We start from the raw sequence: 21699 nt of genomic DNA, 5'->3' as shown, positions 1-21699 counted from the left end.
AATACCTTTTTGTTCGTTTTCTTTTTTCATCTTCTCCTTCCCTACACTGTCAAAATCATTGTCATTGTGGTTGCCAAATTAATCTTCTTTTCTCTTTAATAATATTTTTCTTCAAAAATCTTTTTGGCACATCCTCATGGGAATTTTATAGACAATCAAGAATCATCATGCATGGACAAGAGCAAAGGTAGTTCCACTATCAAACTCCCCCCTATTCTTCTCCTATTGTTGTTATTCCCATGTATCACCATTACTATAGACCCATATAATAACAACAATTGCATCAGATTCATTTGGCAGATTTAATCACAATGTAGAGATTACTATTGCCATCAACAACTTGGTTGAGTCAAGGAGTTAATTCATTTAATTAATTAAAAATAAAAAAGATGAATGCTTCTTTATCAAATCCAATTGGCCTTTTTTTCCCTTCCCTTTTCTTTGCGTGGGTTTTTTGAGCTAAGCCATCTCTAAGTCCATTATAAGGAAGGAAAAATAAAGGGTTGAGAAAATCAAATTTATGGGGCAAATTCGAGATCCAATACTTGATGATTAAGATGAATATTCTCCAAGGTTTCAACGAAAATAGCAAGACAAAAGCCACCTTGCTTTGACAAAAAGCCAAATTAGTGAATTTTGCCTTTGATTTAGAGATTTTGCAAGATTGCAACACCTGAGTCGTTGTAGTTGCGTTCTTAAGTGTAGTGCTATTCCATGAAAATTACTACTAACTACAAATAAGGAAACCTTATAGTAGTAATTTAGAACTAAAGCTAACTGGTGATTTGGAGTTGGAGACAGAGTCCTGAGTCAAAAGGAAATAGAGAGCTACAAGCTGGAATACATAAAAAAGTAATTTTATATTCGAAGGAAAAGCTATTAATATGCTTGGTTTAGATTGAAGTGGTCGGTTTAACATTTGCAAAATAAGTGGATTTTTGGCTACTTGATTTCTTTGATTTAGATAAATTTGGCATTCCAACTCTTGTTCAATTTGGTTCGAGTAATCTGCCAAAATTTGAGAGTAGGAAGTGATACATTGTTGCAATTGGTAGTTCAGGGGCAAGTTACAAAATAGAGATAGTTGAGGTAGGTGTTTTGCAATTAACCCTTTCTTTAACCAACTAAATTATACTAATATAATTTGCAAGTCCTTATTATACTGAATAAATATTAGGAGCTTTGTATCCTAAGATAAAATTGTAGAGGGACACTACTTCTTGCCTCAAATTCCAACAAGATGATGATTGATGTATTGACCAAGAATGTTTTGTACTTGTATTGATTATTTAAATAGTAGAAAATGGGGTTAATAACACTTTGTCCTCCTGAACTAAGGAAGTAGTCGCACTTTCCCCCTCTCAACCTTCAAATATACATTTTAGCTCCATAAGAATTAGTCAGAGTTAGGAATACCAAAAAAAAAAAAAAATTGAGTGCAATGACGTTATTACCTTTTTATTCATGAACTCATACATAACTTAGTATCATTTCCTTTCATTGCTAAAATATTTATAGCTTCTCAATCATATCAACTATATAGAATATCAAACTAAGAAAAGTTAAAAACGATTAATATTTAGTTTATATCTTTGAAATTATTTCTGTTGGATTAATGTTCACATTTATATATGTTTTGTTCAATATATTAGACTTTAACTCAAACAAAATGGATAATTAAGACAACAGTAAAAATGAATACAACTGCCAAATTTTCCCATCAAGGGTAATGCTAAACTCATTTTAAAGTAGTTTTTATTATTTTTATTTATTATTTTCATTTTTATTTATCAAATTAGTCCAATATTAAATTCTTAATCAAATGGCTGATATGCCTTATTTTTAAAATTAGAGAAGGAAAATGGAAACTGAATCAAATTTCATTTTTAAAAAGAAAAGGCAATAATAGTAAGCTCTAAATATATCAACAAAAAATGAAAATAGTATTAGCCTAAAAGTTCACATAAACTAAAATAGTAAAAAACTACTTTTTTAGTACTATTACCTTTTTTTTTTGAAAAAGAAATTTGGTAATTATATGTTTATTTTAGTATTGTGTTATTTATTATTTTTATTTGACTTAAAGTATAATAAATTGAACAAAACATATATAAAAGTGAATATTAATCCAACATAAAAAATCTTAAGCATCTAAACTAAATATAAACTTTTTTTTAGCTTTTTTCAAATATTGTTATATAGTTGATAAGATAGAGAAGATGCATACTTTTTAACAATGAGAGGAAATAAATAACAATGAGTTATAGATAATTTCATAAATAAAAGGGCAATAATGCTATTGCACTCACTTTTTTTTTTTTTTTTTTCAATATTTCTAACCTTGACTAGTTTTCATAGGAGGGTAAAGTGCACACATTTAACATTGGAGGGGTAAAGTGTGACTACTCACTAAGTTCAGGGTGGTAAAGTGTTATTAACCCTGAAAATATGCTAGCCAAATGGTACCTTGACATCTTTTCCCCTTCTCTTCAGCTTCAAACAATGCTTCAAAGCAATCAATCTGTGGCATCACTAACAAAACTCCGAATTATGAAGAGAAAAACATCAAGCCAACCTGCATCATCAACCCCTCCATCATCTCCACATCAATCTCCCCATTTCCCCGTCAAACTGAACTCCATATTTGCTTCCAAAAAACCCAAAAACATACTCAAGAATTCTCCTGCAATCACCACAAAAGCCAGCGGGGAATGGGTACCATTGAGTATTGGAAAATCAGAGCTTTATTTACCTCTTACTTTCCCCACAGGCCAAACATTCAGGTGGAAAGAAACTGGCCCACTTCAATACACAGGTGTTATTGGGCCCCACTTGGTGTCACTGAAGCAGCTTGAGAATGGTGATGTGGGTTACCATTTTCATCATACAGAGTGTGAGGAAAGTGCAAGATTGGCGCTTTTTGACTTTCTGAATTTAGGGATTTCTTTGTCTGAAATTTGGGAGGAATTTAAGGTGTCTGATTTGCGGTTTTGTGAGCTGGCAAGCTATTTGGAGGGAGCCAGAGTGCTTAGACAGGACCCTCTTGAGTGTTTAATTCAGTTTATTTGTTCATCGAATAACAATATTGGGAGGATTACTAAAATGGTTAATTTTTTGTCTTCTTTGGGGAAGTATTTGGGGAATGTTGGAGGGTATGATTTTCATCAGTTTCCGGAGATTAATCGGTTGGCTATGGTTTCTGAAACAGAGCTCAGAGAGGCCGGTTTTGGTTACAGGTTGGATTCTTGGATCATATTCTGTTATTTATACTGTAACCTTCTGCAAAATGTAAGATTTTTCATTTTATTGTACGATTAGAATTAGAAATTGATTTGTTCAGTAGGGAAATTTTGGGTCTTCTGAGTACTAATTGTGCAATTGAAGCTAGCATATGTGTGCTTTTAATGGTGATTGAATTGCTCTTTTTCTATTTGGCATCAAGTGGCAATTTCTTGTTTTAGTCTGAACCCCTGTATGAGAATTGTGATTATGTTATGGGGGAAATTAGTGGAGCTGAGGCAAAAGGCTCCATGAATGTTGGTTGATAAGATAGTCATTATAGCCTAAAAAGCAAATCTAAATTTTGATGTGTATAGGAGTGAATGTGAAAACATAAGCAAATCTAAAGTTGGAAGTGAAATAGGAATAAATGTGAAAAATATGGTCTCAGTCAAAGTAATCAATGAAAGATCTGCTAATCTTTGCAAGAATCTAATTTCCTGGAGGGCTTGAAAAAAATTGTAGTAGTAATGATGAGTATGACAGAAACATAGAAACATGCTACAAAAATAAGGATAAATTGATTTTATACGTGGTTGTGGTCAGTTAAATTCTTTATTCTTAGCTATTTTTTCTGTAAAGTGTAAGCTGATTTGTCTTAGTGATGCAAATCGGAACAGGGATCCGGTAGTAGGCTTAGGTTGTCAGGAAAGGATGCATCTGGGTTCAATTTTCTCTTTTTCTTAGTACATCTTATAATCCGGCTCACTTATAAAACACTGCAAAGATTAATGGACCAATTATGGTACAATAGAATTGCAATTCACTAGTCCGGGATTTGACAGCAGATTCAAAAGTTAGCGAGTATGACAGTTTTAATTTGCTATGGAAGGCAGACCTTGTGAATTTATCAGTGGAAAAGGGATGATCTTACTGACTGGTTTAACTGAAGTTTGTTCTAACTGTACCAGTTAGGGAGCCCCAGCTCTCTGAAAAGGTCTTTGGTCTGATTGTGGTTTAGCTTAATCTGTTGTAGATAGTTTAGTGATGGCTATATGTAGTTTTGCGCAATTTTAATTTCATAGATATGCACAAATTACTAAATGATTTTAAGGTTCACTTAAATATGGGTTGACTTTGTCCTGATTAAACAGAGTATCTTACCTATAACAACTTGATTTTAGCTATTTTAGCATTTAAAAAGAAGGATTAATTAGTTTAGACTTCTTAGTTTTTTTGTTGAATCAATCAGATTATGCATGGTAAAGAGTATAGCATGATGCCAGCATTAAGGATCGGAATCTTTCTATGATGTAGTTTTTTATCCTGGAATGTCAAAGTTACCTGTCCACACAAAGTAAACAAGATTTGAAAAATTTTTCTTTCTTCCTTATGCTAACATGCTGGATTCTTTTGTACACTCATCAGATCATGCTTTACCTGAACTGTATTCTTGTGTGTTAATTTTCTAAATCTTCTCTTTCTCAAACTCTCTCCAAGCTTGCACTTAGATGACAATTGTAGCAAGCTTTAGTCTCTTCGATATCAAATATCCACGTAGTAAATGTTTATTTACCTAGGTTAAGGAATTCACAGATGCTGCTTTTAGTCAATAAGTATCTTAATCTAGTGACCTAACAAACCAAGTGATGGGCAGCTATTGCAGTTAGGGGCAGGTTTAGAAGTTACGTCCCTTGCCTGATAAGGAAGCTCTTACATGATTCATGAATCTCTAATAAATTCTCAAGCTCTACACTAAATTAAAATTTGAGGTGGAGAATTCCCTAAATTCCCAAATCAACTCCACTAACAAAAAGAAACTTCTATCCTTTAAAGAGATAAATGGTCATGCTCTGGAAACATTTATATGACAAACATCTTAAGCATATAGTATTAATGAGAAAACATACATTGGGAGACAATAATAAACTCTGCAGTTAGGAAGCTAGTCCCTTGCAAGAAGATAGTTACATCTAATATCTGCCAACCCAAGTCTTCTTATTTTTCTGAATAATCTCAATCAAATAAAATGTTCTCCAAGGTCATGCAAATCATTCTCCTTCTACTACTTTATTTGCAGGATTGTACTTTATTGAAGGTACTTGAATCTTTGTACATTTGATCTTTTATTTCAAATGCTGCAGATATTTAACCATATTTTCATTGTCAAAACATGAATAGGGCAAAGTACATTATAGGTACCGTAGAGGCTTTGCAATCAAAACCCAGCGGTGGTCTGCAATGGCTTGCTGCTCTTCGTAAACTAAATCTTGAAGAGGCTGTTGATGCTCTTGCTTCGTTACCTGGAGTTGGTCCCAAGGTGGCTGCCTGCATAGCACTCTTCTCTCTAGATCAACACCATGCTATTCCTGTTGATACGCATGTGTGGCAGGTTAGCCCCTGAAAATTGATCTTTGAAGATGTACATTTCCCATAATAAACTGATATGATGAGGATCTTTGACATTCTTAATGTTTTCTGCTGATAAAAAAACTTGAGTTGATGCTCTCCAGTCCTCAGAGGCTTGTTTGACAAGGAGAAAAGCTTATGTATTATCCCACCTTTCTTGTAACCTATAGTAAACATTTTTGAGGTTTTTGACTCCAGTTTATAGATACCGGTCACTGCTCAAGTACATAACTTTTCTTTGAACTGATTCTTGGCTGATTTTCGCTTGAATGTATTTCAGAGATATTAAAGGTGGAACACTCCCAACACCCTCCCCTCCAACTCCAAACCAGGATAAAAAAGGAAAAAAAAAATAGAAAGAGGCATTGAGGAAGTAAAAATCCTAGTTGATAGTTTGGTAAAAGCTCTTGCTGTTCTCAGGGTAATAAATTGTTTAGCTAAAACAAGGAAAGGGCAGGTTATTACTGTCGTAGAAAAAATACTAGAAAATGGACTCAAGGTTGTATGGCATTACACCTTGTCAATTTACTTTTATTCTTCTGCATGGAAAAAGGTGTTGCATCTTATGAAAGTGATACACCCAACGAAGATTACCTGGTCATAAATAGAACTTACCTTATTGGTATACATATGGCATGCATTTTACCTCTATTTCTTAAGATTTTGATTTCTATAAACTGCTAACTAGAATATCCTTCTAATATGGGTTGAGAAAGATTGCAACGCAATACCTCATCCCTGAGCTTTCAGGCACCCGTTTTACACCAAAACTTTGCAGCCGCGTGGCAGATGCTTTTGTGTGCAAATATGGGAAATATGCTGGCTGGGCCCAAACTCTACTTTTTATTGCTGAGTTACCTTCACAGAAAGCAATACTGCCTTCAAGGTTTTGCGATGCTGAAAAAGTTAAGCCTGCCAAGTCAAAAGAAAGGAAAAAGGGGGCGCACAATGCCAGAAGTAGAAGTATGGATGGAAATGAAAATGTTGTTCTTCATTTTTTTTATTCATAATGGTTGGAGTTATTCTTCAAGGAAACAATTTCCTGCATGTGCAAAATTAGCTGAAGTGATTGTCAAACAGATGGAATCTGGAGACCTGTTTGCTGTATGATAGTCTGAGATTTTTAATTGCAGATATTGTAGCAGTAATTGGAGGCACAATTTCCTATCTTTCGGCTACTGTTGTTTCTCTTTACTGCGTTATTCTTCTGATCAATTGTTTCTTTTCTTTCTGTTTTTTGGTACAAAGGTGACTTTCTTGTTTGATTTCTGCTGAACTGCTCATCAAGCATGATTTTTTTTCACTCTGCATGTATGTGCATTTGGAGATGCAGCATCTGTGAATTTCTTTTGTTGCTCTTCATCTTTATTGTGCGGTTAAGAAAAAGATAAGGACCATAAAGAATACTTGGAAGACACTTTTCCTAAAAGAAGAGTTAAGCTATTATGAATGAAAATAAAATGTTACATAACTGTGGCACTGATATTGCTAGTCACTAGTTCTTTGTAGGGTAAGTCACTAAAAAGCATCAAACGTTTCTGACAGGATTTATCCTCATTGTTCTATTGCAGGTAATGTAGCAACAGCGAGGCAAGAGTAGCACCATATCTGTCTGTTCAAAACACTCTGTTGGTATCTAGATTCTACAGCTATCACATCTGAAGGGGAGGTAGATTCTATTTGAAGAGTATTATTATTGGACTGAGATTGATGATTACCCAAGAACAACTTGCGACAAGTATTCTTTAAGCATCTACTTCATATAAACATTGTTCCTTTAATGACTGATATGCTATTTTAAGTTTCAATTTTTACACTGATGTTCCAATTTGAGGGACTGATAATCATCCTCCTAATTACCCAATTTGACTAAATGTTGTGTTTAAATATTTACTCTTGAGGAAATGATTACAAGTTCTACAAAGTGGTGTGGGTTTTTTCCGTATGTTTTCATTGATAGTGCATATTATTCAACATCAGAGATAATAGCAATAGAGACTTCTAGCTAATTGGATTAGCATATGTGATGATCAAATTGGTTCATGGTAAATGTTCAAAGCACTGAAAGATTCCCTAAAGGTAATGAATGAGATTACAATTATTCAAACCTTTCATGTTTTACACTCTTAGATAAGTTTTTGCTCTTTATGCATCTCAAAAAATGTTAAATGTAGCCACAAAACTTTCCCTTTTTGACATCTTAGTAAAACTTTTTGGGTGCACTATACTAATTTAAGTTCCCTACATTGCGGAGTGCAATACACAGCAATTATTATTATTATTTTTTTTTGGAAGATGAAATTGAATCCCATGATTTGCATTACTTTAGTATTTCGGAGGCTTTTGCAGTTGGTGCAACAACATTTTGTGTCTATATTTCCTTCTAATCTAGATCAGTACACAGAAATAGCTTTAAAGTTTAAAGATAAGTATAAAGATATATAGTAACAAAATACCAGGTCTGGTATGGAGAGCTATCAGCTGCGAGGAATGAGACCCAATACCTACATATACTCTGGCCATTGATCCATGCTTCACCTTTACCCATGCAGCCAAGGTTTACTGCTAAAGGAACATCAAACATAATCTGTTGTTTCCAATCAAATGAATTTCTTTCAAATCGCGTACAACTCAAACTATATGTGTTTCAAGAAAACATGGATGAGAGAAAAAAAAAAGAGAGAAGGATTTGAACTGTTAGTATTATTTTTTGACATGCGATAAGATCATAAAAGGTGCATTGAAGCTTTGAACTTTTAGATAATGGACTTTTCTTTACAGAATGATCTTATATTTTGTAAATAGATTTAAAGATCAATATTGTGCTCTAATAATGGGTTTTATCTTAGTGGGGTATCTTCACATATGGGAATCTATGATTTCACTCTACTGGTCTACTGAGTCAAACTTCATCACTGGTACAATTGATTTCTTGTTACCTGTTCCAAAGTTTTCACTTACTATGATTAATTCCTTTGTGATGGTGCAATGGCAGTAAGACTTTTCTTTTATACAATATGGAATACCTTTTATCTGTATATGGGGAGGAAATGGGAAACCTAATCATAGTGAATATGTTTTTACTTCCACTATTGCTTCCTTCTGCAATTAAACAAGGTTGGGAAATAGGTGAAAGTGCTCTGCACAATGTTTAGACCAAAGATACATTCATCTAGTGAAACCTTTTTTTTTTTGCAGTTAAGATGTTTTGTGACATTTCCAAATGATAAAATTAAAAGCTCCAAAACTTGCCTGGGTGGTGTTGAATGCTACGGTCTTGTAATCAGGTAAAAATAAAAGCTCTAAATTGATGTTTGAGGTAGTTCATACGAAGGATTTTGGAACTGCACCACCAGTTATGTTGCATTGTCCTTGTTCACAAGGAAAGCTCCACAGTGACTCTGCATTGCATATGTTGGGCCTGTGTCAATTAAGTTGATCAGTATTGTGGTGTATTTAACATCTGATGAATATTTTGTTGATTTTATTCTTCCATTTATTTCCCCTTAGCGGGAGAGTTGAAATGGATAACCAGGTACTGTCATGGTTGCTAGCTTCAGAGAAAGCTCAATATGGAAAATGAGATAACCTCCATCTGAAAAAAAATGAAGTTACTAATCTTTCTTATTGCTAACCTAATGGTGCTATGGTTGTTATCTAGAGAGTATTGTATGTGAGGATAGCTTTATTGCTGCATGTTACTCCTTGAGGTGGTCCATAAGTTTTGCTTGTTACTGGAATCTAATTATACCGTGAGATTGGATTGCCTACCATATTCATCAATAGGAGCTTGATCATAATAAATTGTGATTATACTTACAAAAAAAAAAAATTGTGATTATGTATTATGATGCTGTTCTGCCAATATTGGTACCTCCATAACCCTAGAGCACAACTAACACAACCAACCATGTTACATCAAACTTTTGGTACTATGAGCTATAATTGATTAACAGTATATCTAAATTAAGTGGACGAGATAAAATGGATTTTCATTCCATATCGTTATGGATGAGATAAAATGGATTTTCATCGTAAATCAGGTGAAATGGTTTACATATCACTCCTTCAAGATGGTGGAGGGGTGGAAGTCTTGTGAGATTGTTTCTGTCTCTCACCCTGTACTAGTTTATAAAGCTTCTGTTCTTCCTTGGTATTATTAAAGCATTGAGTGTAATATCTTGTGCTGATCCATAGACTTGATAACTTCAAGCCAAAACAGAAAACTAATTCTCAGGATATCTTGTTACACTCAATCATCTATGCATCTATACACTGACCCTTATGGTTTGATTTCTTACAGACTTGTCCAAATCTGTCCAGATTGATGGTGTGTTGGGCGAATTAGACCCTATTAATGTCACTCGACATTTCCTCCCCTTATCGTGTTTTATCTGCAAATTTTGAAAACCTGAGTTTGTTCATTTTGCAGAGGCAGTGGAACTGCAACGGTAGCCCCTTTTGCATCAATCTTAATACTGTGTGAAAAGATGATGCATTCATGAAAAGAATACTCATGCTTCACACGTTAAAAATTTGTCAAGCCATACATTAAATGTTCGTGTTGTTTAGAAATGCATCATTAATATAGACTAGCTAAGATTGGCCTACTGAAAAATTTCTCGAGGATATTCATATAGTTGATATCCTATTGATTTTAGAGAAGTGATTACATCTGGATCAGGTGCATCATCTTGCTTGCACGTTTCCCATGCGAGCCAATTTGATGTCCTACAGCTGTGGCTGCAGCCCATCGGACATTAGGTGGACCTTTGTCTCTAAAAGCTTTCTCTACATTTTGGTACTCGTTCTCAATCTGCAGTATTCAACTGCAGCATGACAGCTTCAAATGCATGGTGCTGTGTCAATTGTAATAATAATATATCAACCTGTTGAAGAATGACAGGCCTCCTTATGGAGCTTACACTCCTAGTTTGAACAAGTTGGTCCCTTCGTGGACATCCGAAAAAATTGGAACAATACGGAGAAGATTGGCATGGCCTCTTGCCTCTGCGCAAGGATAACACGCACAAATCAAGGAATTGATAACAAGTTGTCAATTCTTCTCGTGTAGTTTGGCATGTAATATTGTCATAAAAGAAAAAGAATATGTGATTGGCAATTACTCTATTATGCCATATTGACATCTCCTGACTTTCTATTGTATGCAGAATTACTTTGAACTAGGACAGAAAACAAAATCTTTTTGGTGAACTAGTCAAACTCAACTATTTTTGAACTCCAATGGCATAGAACTCAAGCAATTGGGATTAAAAAGAAAAGTTTGTTGAAGGGTGTTTAAATTGATATTTACAACAGCCTACGTTTAATTCAACAAGGAAGGTTATTGTGGGATTCGATATCTGTCTCGTGGAGATTAGGAATTCAAGTTGAATCTTACTCGTTAAGATATTAATATATAATTTGAGAAGTCCCAATTAAAGAGCATTCTCATTTTGATGTGATTGATGTGATCTGTGCCGCCTGACATTGACAATAGGACTTATTTGACATATCTACAGTTGACTTATACCCTATCCACGATCATAAAGATAACTTGACTTACAATATATAATTTGCCTATAAATACTCCCTTTTCTCCGGACATTTGAGGTAACAAATAATTTCTAATCATCTCGTTACTCTATTCCTAAGCCTTCTTCCCACTTCCCTGTCTTTGGCTTAAGCATTGGAGACACGATGGGGGATAAAATCCCCTCCTCTGCTTTGGTTATTCTTGTTATGAGCGCAGGACACCCCACCCGTTTACATAAAGGACTGAATCGGCTAAACCCATGCTTGTATAGTTTTGCCATTAATGATCCCTATAATTCAAAAGAATATGTTTTGCAACCTATGAATTGGTTTGAAAGGGAGTTAGGAACAAGAGCAACCACTGGGCCCCTATCCAGTGGCCACCAGTAGGAATTTAAGCTACTTATTGGATGTAGGTTAGGGGATGAACCCCTTTACTCTCTCCAGAGTTTCCTGGGTTATTTTGCTCCTTTTGTCTCTTTCAATAGATGTTAGTCAAGCAACTTTTGAACTACGTTTCCCACTAAACATTGGACCTAAAAGTAGAGGTTTTGTGATTTTTGCTCAACGCACTCAAAACTTCACATGAATATTGTGTGAAAGCATTAATTATTAAAGAAACCAAAAAAGAAAAGTAAAAAAAAAAAAAATCTCTGACATACGAGTCTGTTAGTTGGTAACAATATGATCAAATTTACTCCATTCATTATGTTATGATTTGTTTTGTTGGCAGGCAGGATTGATTTTGGTTTCTACGTAAGAGCATATTCAAATGTAAGCTGCTTTGAGAGCGAGCAAAAAGCTCTTCTCGAATTTAAGAGAGGTCTAGTTGACAAATCAAATCGTTCGGCATCCTGGATTAGAAAAGACTGTTGTTTATAGGAAGGAATTGACTGTGGCAGGAACACTCGGCATGTTGTGAAACTTGATCTTTGTAATAATGCTACTTTTTATTCCGATCGATTTATCAATGGGGACATCCAAAATTAAATCTCTATCCTGCGTAAAACTTGCTTGGGAGGCCAGATAACTCCTTCGTTAGTGAACTTGTAGCATTTGCATTACTTGGATTTAAGCTCGAATTATTTTGCAGTAGTTCAGATCCTCCCAACATTTATAGGATCCTTAAACCCATTTCATCTGCACCATTGAAGCAAGGGTTTGGGAGGTGTTTTGTGCCTATAAAAGGCTCGTAAATGCAGCCCTAAAGAGAAGGAACAAGGGAGAGCGGTGGAGGAAAAAGAAAAACAGCAAAAAGAGAGAGAAACGGAGAGAAAAGGAAGAAAGACTTGTTGCAGAAATTTCGCAAAAATGGGCTGATTTTCAGCCATTTTGTGAAGGGATTTTGTATTTCATTTTAGCTTGATTCGAGTAGCTTTTCGTTTCTGTACAAACTAGGTAGTTAGGAGAAGAGGTTTTGTTCAGATTCTTCTTAACAAAAACATTGAAAAAGCCCCCAAATTCGGACCCCAAATCCCCTACTTCGTTTCACTGGTGCATGCCCGAAAACTGAGCCAGGGTTGATCGTTTGGCTCTGTTGATGGTCCAAATCCGATCTCAGTTTTACCCCTTTATGTTTTTTCTTTACATCTACACCATCTACGCTCACTAGGAAATAATCTTTGTTCAGAAGATCTTTAGAAAAAAGGCTTGCAAGTCTCTCAAATCTGGGCCAAAATTCATCACACCATCAGTTTTGAAGTGAGTTCCTGGAAGTTTTGCAGCTTCACTTTGTCGCTCTTAAGTTCATCTTCCTTCAAAGTTTATTGCATCCTCTCATTAAAAGGTAGCTCTTTTTGCTCGCTTCATCTCTATGTAAGCCTAAATCCTGACCGAAATCCGTCAAGACTCTCCTGTACTTGTGTTTGCTATTTCAATCTTTTAATATTTTTCTTCCTTTTGTGTATCATTTAGTTCATATTCTTGCTTTGATTTTGATTAAAGATATGATATTTATGTAATAAGGTCGGGTATTGATGATAGGATCGTGAAATATCGTGGTTTTGACTTGACTTGTTTGGATTTTGGTTCCCTCCATTTTGACATGAAAACCCAGAAATGTTCCAGAAGGAAGAAAGCTTCTTCGTGCAAGGCGGCTTTTTTTTAAATTACAGTTTCACCCCCCGATTTTTATATAATTTCACTATAGCCCAAAACTTCTGCAAATAGACCATTTTGACCCCTTTTAAATTTTAATCATCTTTTGCATATTTTAAACATGTTTTTGGGCAGAATAGTTCTGGGTTTAGGTCAATATTAGGGTTCAATAATTTTAGTTGATTTTATCATGTTGCGTTTTAGTGAAATAGGTAATTTGGATTAAAAGGTTATTTTTGTTTGGGTTTAAGAGAGTGGGTTTGGTTTATTTTTTTTTTGGGTTTTTATCTTGGGTTGAAGGGTTGAAGCCCATCAGTCTTGTTGGATTATTTTGGGTCAAAATGATGGACTGGCCTGCTTCTTTTGCCTTGGACTTTTGATTGGGTTTAGGAGGCTTTGGCACAAAGAAATAAGAAAGATGGCCCGATGGCCCGATGGCCCGATGGCCCACTTCTCTTAAGATCTGCTAATATAAGTTGCAAATCAGTCCCTAGACGTTTGAGTAATTTTATTGTGATCCTACAAACTTTTAAATTCTTTCAATTAGGTTCCAAATGTAATTGCAAATAGGTTTCTAAACTTTATTTTTCCTTTATTTTTACCCTTAAATTTTGTAATAATTACAAATTGACTCCTAAAACTTTCTCATTTTTTGCAATTAGATCCCTAATAGTTTTGATTTCTTAAATACAAGTTGCTTTTCTTTTTTAATTGTTAATTATACTTCATTTAAGTGCTTTAATTGATTGATTTCATGATTATTTTTATTTCTTTATAATTAAATTGATGCCTTGATCATTTTGCTGATTTTGGAGCATAAAAAGGCAAATTTCACCCCATTCAACCACAACTTCAAGGGAGGTATCTTCTTTATTATATTAACTTCTCTTATGTGCTCTTATGTGATTTTTATGTGTAATTACATCTTTTGAGTGCTTTTTGTTTCCTTTAATTACTCATTTTATTAATTTTAAGTTTCATTTATTCTATTTAATTTTGATGATTATTTGTGAGGCATTAATATGCCAAATTACAATAGATAGGTGCTCAAGACATGTATTTAGCTAGCCTATGTAATAGATAGGTTTTAATTTTTGCTAAAATGTATTTAATTAGATAAATGTAATAGTTAAGTTATTATTTTTAAATTCCCCCCTTAGATTGTAGTTAGGGTTTCAAATGTAATACTTAGGCTGTACCTGAATAAGAAAGATGTAGGTCCATCCCCTCCTCTTTTCCGCAAGTGTATGACCATTTGTAACAATGTTCTACTTGAATTTGTATCCCAAAAAGGAATAAAACCAAAATTTTATAAATCATTTCATGCTAATATTTCTTACCTGTTCAAAAAACATAAAATTAAAGGGAGAAGGGATAAAAGCAGATAATTATTTAGTTTTGAGGTCAATAAACTTTCTTTTGCCTTCTCATATGTGCTTCTATATATTGATCCTTCGATGAGGTCTTTGTAAACTGATTTTGTTTATAAACATTATACAGACTATCATCTAAGACAAAAGAATCAAATTCCCTAACCACTATTCAATTGTTTTTTTACTTGGTGTCCTTTTTTTTCCTTGACTGATGCATTTAACCCAAAATAATTCTTTTAAGCTTAGAAAGTTTAAAAATTTTGTAAATTGATCTTTATTTGCCATCTCAAAATTTTTAAAATTTTCTTTCCTATCTACATTGCCCACCCTCCCCCCAACCTAAACAATTAAAATTTATAGTTCTTACACTTCACAAGAGTTTACATCTAAATAAGTTTAACTATTAATGTTAATCCTAGAGTAAACTATTTTGACAAAACTAAACTCTTTACTGCTACATCATTGTCACGATCTAGCTATACAAGTAGATGGTGAGAAAAAAAACAAGGCATGTTTAAGATAGAAGTCCTTTGATTTAAACTTTAATATTACTATTTTCATGTCTTCTCAAGAACTCATCTCTTGCAGAGAATTGATCCTGACTAGAGGTGTCAAAATGGGTGACTTGGGTGGGTTTGGATTGGTAAAATGGGTAATGGGTATAAATGAATCAACCCATTTATACTCATTTAATTAGATGGGTATAAATGGGTAAGTCAAAAAATGAATTGGGTAACTCAATTACCCATTTGTTTTATTTTTTTTTGTAAACTCATTTAAATTCATTTTTGCAAAATAAGTTATCAATTTATATCGCTCTTTGTACCCATTATTAATTTTAAAAATTTACTTATCATGTTCAATAAACCTAATTACCAATTTTTTTTTCATTTATACTCTATGTCGCAAAATTACATATTATTTAATAATTGAATAATAAGAATAAAAAAAATTTGAACTAAGTACTATAAAAGTTAATATAAAAACTTAATCCAAAAATTTTGAACCCCTAACATTTTTTTCATATATAAATTTAAAATTTCATTTTAGAAAGATAAGAAAAGAGGCTAAAACTTATCATAAATTAGTAATGCTAAAAAATAAGCAAGTTAACAAACTAAGAGAAAATAAAATAATAAGATAAAATCAACAAATAATAATAATAATAATGAAACAAAAGTAATTAACATCATGATAAAATAAAAAATTTGAAAAAAAAAATGGATGGAAGAAGAGAAGAGACTTGGGGGAAGAAAATTCTAAATGGATTAATTGAATTTGATGGGTTATCCAATAATACCCATTTATTAAATAGGTATTATTGAGTAAGTCATTTATATCCATCTACAAAAATTTAAGATACCCGTACCCATCTATTTATAGACGAGTATGGATAAATTTAGTTAAGTGGATTGGTTTGCCACCTATAATCCTGACCCTAAGGTTCTGACTCTATCACTGCAACAAGTACCATGTAAAGCATGCCATGATTTATGAAAGGACAAGTTATGCTTGCTGTTTCATGCACTAGCTCACACAGAAGATCATCAAAACAGAGAAAAACAACGTAGCAGTAGTATACTCCTAAATAAAAATAACACATAGGCACACGGCACAATACTTGAGAATTGGCAGTTTCTTCCTAATTCTTAAGGTTTCATACATTATGGTCATAGCAGGCTAGCACCAGAAATTATAATAACAGATGGTCAACGAAAGAGTTGAGTTTTAGGCCGTTTCTGTATTGGTCAGTGGTTTTGCATTGTTGTTCTTATTTCAAGCATGGCAATTAAGTATAACTACTGCTTGTTATTTTTATAGTCTTTGCCAAAGAGACTTTAATGTTTTGATATCTTCACAGGGGCAACAAAATTTCAGAAGCATCCGATCAAGTCATGGCAAGAGAAAAGCCAAAACATCAAAAAAAAAAAAAAAAAAGAATCAAGTTTTGTTTGTCCTTATGCTTCAATTCATTTGACTATAATAGTAAACTAAGACTTTGTTTGATAACGCAATTCAACACTTAAATTTAATGGATTCAGATCTTAATATATTCAGACGGGTTTGATAATAAAAAATTGAACATCTTAATTAATTAAGTGGCACTGAATTTTCTAGACAAAACTTGCTCCCAAAATTAAGTGATGAGCTATTCACTTATTACTGAATGTGATATGCATTCAAATTTAAATTTAATACTTAACCATTCAATAACTTAATAGATTCAAACTTCAGATTTTAGATTTTAGATTTCAGATTTCAAATTTAAGTTTTCAAACTTCAATTTTATCAAACGCACTCTAAATCAAGGGACCTTGTTGGAAAAATTGTTCTTTCTTTTCCTCGTCCTTTCAGCAACAAGAACACCTGATCTCACATGTTGACAATGCGTTCTAGACAAATTAGACGAACAGATTATTTTGGTAAGTTCTAAGAAACTAACTTTAATTTCTTAGAAAGGACAACAGATTAGATTTAACTGTTACTACAATTTTACTCTAATAAAGTGGTATTTTATAAGTCGTTAAACTATCCCCAGAATGAGATGAAATTTTTTACTTTTATTAAAAATATCACCTCCGCTTTGTTGAAAAAAGTCACATTTGGTTTCTTTTAACTAAGAAAGAATACCCTTGTTCTAAGCATCACTGAATAATCTATATCTTTGTTTTATTGAAAAAAAATCATATCAATTCATTTAACTAATGAATAACAACCTATTACCTGTTCCAATGACTTAAATAATTGAATTAGAATGCCTTTTTATTGGAATTATTCTAATATTCAATTTATATCAAATTGTAAAACTAGTCATTTATACTTTTACTTCTAAACAACTTAGTGTGGGCAAACACTGAAATTTTTCAAAAATTTTATGGATGTAAATGAAAATTTCTGAGGACAGTGGGGCCTGTGCCCCCACTAAGATCCGCCACTCTATAATTATTGACATGAATAAACATCACACTATGGTTGATGATCTGAATAAATTGGCATAAATTACATCTTAATCACACCTCATACCACAATCATAGGTGTTTCGACTGAGATGCAAGGAAAACGAGAAGTTGTGATAGAGACTAACACTAAAAGGTTTTGTGATCAGATCAAATTACGTGTGATTCGTCTGTAGATAAGATAAGTCACCCAGGTTCTTAGTCCTTACACTCACGTAACATTAATAAATACCCTGAAAAGTGAAAACTGGCTATAGTAAGGCATAAGGTATCATGAGTCTACATTCTAAAATTCAGGCTTTTCTGAAAATATCGTTAACAGGTATATAGGTACCTGTCTGGACTAGTGGTGTTTAGACCAGTGGTGGTTCAGTTCCCCTCGAGCTCTTCTTGAGCCTCTTAAGTTTCTCTTCCTCCGGTATAAAGTAAGTGTAAGTTTATCGTGTTTAAAAAGAAAAGATATAAGATGTTGTGGGGATGAAAGAAAACGGAAATGGACCCCCTCGAGTTTCAGTTTCAGTTCTATTCAATTGTATAACCTGATAAAACTTTGATGTAAACTGATACAATTTTAATATAAATGTGAATTATAGTTGAATTGATGTAAAACTCGCGATTATATAAAAAATATGTTGTGTCAGTTTATACAGTTGGATGGGATTGGACAGAACATCAACTCCAGAGGCCATGCATCCAAAGAATACCTATCCACTTTCTGAGCTTTCCTTTTATAACCCATTTGGGTTTTAACAAAGGAACTGGTATCAATGTTTTCTCTTGCATTAACTCATCCAAAGGACGAAAAATACGTGAAATATAATTAAACATCAAAGAATTCTGCTAAAGAGTTACGGTGCATGGCGGTTAAACTTCATAGATTAGATTCATTTTTGTGTATGCAGCTTCAAAGAGTAGAAAGAAGTTGATGTACAACTGGACCAAAGGGATAATTTTGTTGACACCCTTATAATTCTAAATTCTTTTTGCCCTTCCCAAATTTTATTTCTTTTTTTCATACTTCATCGTTTAATCATCTAAAATTGTGCATCTAAATTATGGTTTAGGTCTTCCGTTACACTTTTCCATGTTATAGTTTGTTATACAATTTCTTAGAGTGACAAGTGTCCCGTAAAGAGAGATATTTTAAAACTTGAATACAATTTTCTATGAAATACGTGTGTCTGATAGATAGAGTAACAAAAGTGTACGTATACAAAAAGTTGTGATAGAAAATCGTTTGCCCTACATTTATGTAGAAAAATAAAAATAAAACTATGATATAGATGTAAACATATACATCATTGTACCATTGTATGTGATGTAAAACAAAAGCAGGCCTAGCAGTTTCTTATCATTGGCCGGCATATGCAGACGTTCCTTGGAGTAATTAATTACTCCAAAGCCATACTTGTTTGGTTTGATGTTCGTTATCTTCATTCACAATCTGTGAAGTAAGAACAGAATCAACAACTAGCTAGTTAAAGTAAAACCTCCCCACTCTGGTCTCTATCTCTCTCTTTATGCCGATCTCTGCATATGTTACTTATCTACTTGAATGTCACGGAAGTTTTTCCCTGCAAACTTTTCATTTCACTACTAGCAGTAATAGGAAATCTACATTGGCCGGCCATCCACGGTTTTATGTATATATGCTCTCCTCATCGGATTGTTCTTCATCCCTTTGTCCTTATTCCATGATATTAATCTTTTTCCTAATCAGTTTCTCAAGTAGTATAAATAACATGAGAATACTAGATCATTCCTTTGCTACTACTGTTCAGGAATACATCACACTTTGAGATTAATTAAGTAGCTAAGATGAAGAAATTCATGATCTTGGGAAGTGATAAACCACTAACCTTTCTTGTCCTTGTAATTATTAGCATCTTCATCACTTCATTTGCAGTCCCTTCATTGTGTACTGCTCCCCTGATTGAAACTTGTTTGGTTGATTATGGGGTCAAGAACTTCACCCTCTTCCCAAGTAATCATGCCCATGGTGAAGACACGAGGGCTTACTACGGCTTCCTCAATTTTTCCATTCAGAATCTTAGGTTCGCAGAACCCTCGATGCCTAAACCAATGGCCATCATCATGCCAGAGAGCAAAGAGCAGCTAGTCATGACTGTGCTGTGCTGTAGGAAAGGATCTTGGGAGATTAGAGTCAGGTGCGGGGGACACAGCTACGAGGGGACTTCCTCGATTGCTACAGATGGCTCTGCTTTTGTCATCATCGACCTGATGAATCTGAACCGAGTTTCGGTGGATTTGGAATCCCAAGTGGCTTGGGTGGAAGGAGGCGCCACTCTAGGCCAAACTTACTATGCAATTTCAGAGGCCAGCAAAGATCATGGATTCTCAGCAGGCTCTTGCCCGACGGTGGGGATTGGCGGGCACATTGCAGGAGGGGGTTTCGGTTTGCTGTCCAGGAAATACGGGCTGGCTGCTGATAACGTGGAGGATGCACTCCTGGTGGATGCTGATGGGAGGGTTCTGGACCGGGAAGCCATGGGAGAGGAGGTATTCTGGGCTATTCGGGGAGGCGGTGGGGGAATTTGGGGGATCATTTGCGCTTGGAAGATTAAGTTACTGAAGGTCCCTGAAACCGTGGCAGGTTTCATATTGTCTCGACCTGGCACCAAAAGGTATGTTGAGAGGCTAGTGCACAAGTGGCAGCATGTTGCACCAAAGCTGAGTGATGGTTACTATCTATCAGTTTTTGTTGGTTATGGTTTGCCGGAAACAGCACCAACCATTGGATTATCAGCAACATTCAAAGGGTTTTTCTTGGGTCCTAAAAGGGAAGCCTTGTCTGAATTGAACAAGGCCTTTCCGGAGCTACATGTCCGAGAAGGAGATTGTAAGGAAATGAGCTGGATTGAATCCGTAGTCTATTTCTCCGGATTGAAACCAGCAGGAAGCAGCAGCTCCATGTCTATCTCTCAGTTAAACGATCGCTACGTTATAGACAAGTTATTTTTCAAGGCTAAATCAGACTACGTGAGGACCCCGATTTCGAGTAGGGGAATCAGGGCTGCAATAGACATATTAGAGAAAGAACCAAAAGGATACGTGATCTTAGATCCTTATGGGGGATTCATGGAAAAAACTGACACTGAATCCATCGCTTTCCCTCACCGAAAAGGCAACCTTTTCTCAATTCAGTACATGGTGGAGTGGAATGAAAAGGACGAGCAGCAGAACAGGAGCAATGGTTACATAAACTGGATACGAGGATTCTACGGTTCAATGAGCACTTTTGTTTCATCAGCACCCAGAGCTGCTTACATCAATTACATGGATCTTGACCTTGGTGTGATGAACACTAGCAATGAAATGGAATTGCTAATGCTAAATGGGAACGCCCCATCTTCAGATGCTGTGGAAAGGGCCAGAGTTTGGGGTGAGAAGTATTTCTTGAGTAACTATGATAAACTAGTGAGAGCAAAAACTCTCATTGATCCGCTCAATGTTTTTAGGCATCAACAGGGCATTCCTCCCTTGTCAACGTCCACTTCCTGAAGCAGCCAGCTAGACTACTGCTAGTTACTGTTCACCAATCTGTAGAACAAATGAGACTTTTTTGGTCTGCATACCATTTGATGTCAATTAGCAGGCATATCACAAGAACACTTTTCATTGTTTTTCATGCACGTTCCGTTCTTGTCCACATAACATTTCATTGAAGATGACCGACAACATATAACATATGCAACTTAATTAATTGCATGGAAGTAGTTAGGTAGATTCAATTAACGACTTGTACACTACGTGACTATATTTTATTCAATTATTGTGTATCACTTATCATTATTATTTCTTAGGAAAAAATATTGAATGTCGCCTAACTTTCAAGTTTGTGTAATTTAATCCTCCAACAACTATAAATTGCATCATTTTACCATATGAACTTTTAAATGCATCATTTTGATCCTTCCCTTCTATTCATGACATTAACCCTAATGCCACCTACTTCAAAACAAGTAGTATGGTTGTCGACAAATAGTATTTTGATTCTTCAGTTTATTTCTACCATTATTACTCAATCATCCTCCACCCCTTAGCATTTTTTTTTTTTTAACCTTAAAAGACCTCAATTGCTGTTGAAC

General features: G+C 34.5%; 2 protein-coding genes, 1 long non-coding RNA gene and 1 pseudogene across 4 annotated transcripts; all 4 read left to right on the top strand.

Moving 5' to 3' along the window:
- Positions 1-2453: 2453 nt before the first annotated feature.
- LOC113715018 (N-glycosylase/DNA lyase OGG1) lies at positions 2454-7552 on the top strand. Of its 2 annotated transcripts, none has more exons than XM_027239168.2 (4): positions 2454-3236; positions 5401-5611; positions 6345-6591; positions 7200-7552. In XM_027239168.2, exons 1-4 carry the CDS (start codon positions 2503-2505, stop codon positions 7226-7228), a joined length of 1221 nt encoding a protein of 406 aa, XP_027094969.1. In that variant the 5' UTR covers positions 2454-2502; the 3' UTR covers positions 7229-7552. The 2 variants fall into 2 exon arrangements, with proteins under 2 accessions (XP_027094969.1, XP_027094970.1); XM_027239169.2 differs by having other exon boundaries at positions 2476-3236; positions 6345-6611; positions 7200-7442.
- An 860-nt stretch (positions 7553-8412) lies between these two features.
- LOC140016115 (uncharacterized) lies at positions 8413-8875 on the top strand. Its single transcript, XR_011822452.1, has 2 exons — positions 8413-8546; positions 8827-8875. It is a non-coding gene; the product is annotated as an uncharacterized lncRNA (long non-coding RNA).
- Positions 8876-10574: 1699 nt separating this feature from the next.
- Positions 10575-10685, top strand: LOC113715257 (U6 spliceosomal RNA; annotated as a pseudogene).
- Positions 10686-18951: 8266 nt separating this feature from the next.
- LOC113715187 (berberine bridge enzyme-like D-2) lies at positions 18952-21239 on the top strand. Its single transcript, XM_027239430.2, has one exon. The coding sequence runs from the start codon at positions 19409-19411 to the stop codon at positions 21110-21112; it is 1704 nt and encodes a 567-aa protein (XP_027095231.1). The 5' UTR covers positions 18952-19408; the 3' UTR covers positions 21113-21239.
- Positions 21240-21699: the final 460 nt, after the last annotated feature.

This window comes from Coffea arabica, chromosome 10c (genome assembly GCF_036785885.1).
Source record: "Coffea arabica cultivar ET-39 chromosome 10c, Coffea Arabica ET-39 HiFi, whole genome shotgun sequence".
NCBI lineage: Eukaryota > Viridiplantae > Streptophyta > Magnoliopsida > Gentianales > Rubiaceae > Coffea > Coffea arabica.
This window is presented reverse-complemented; position numbering and strand designations above follow the sequence as displayed.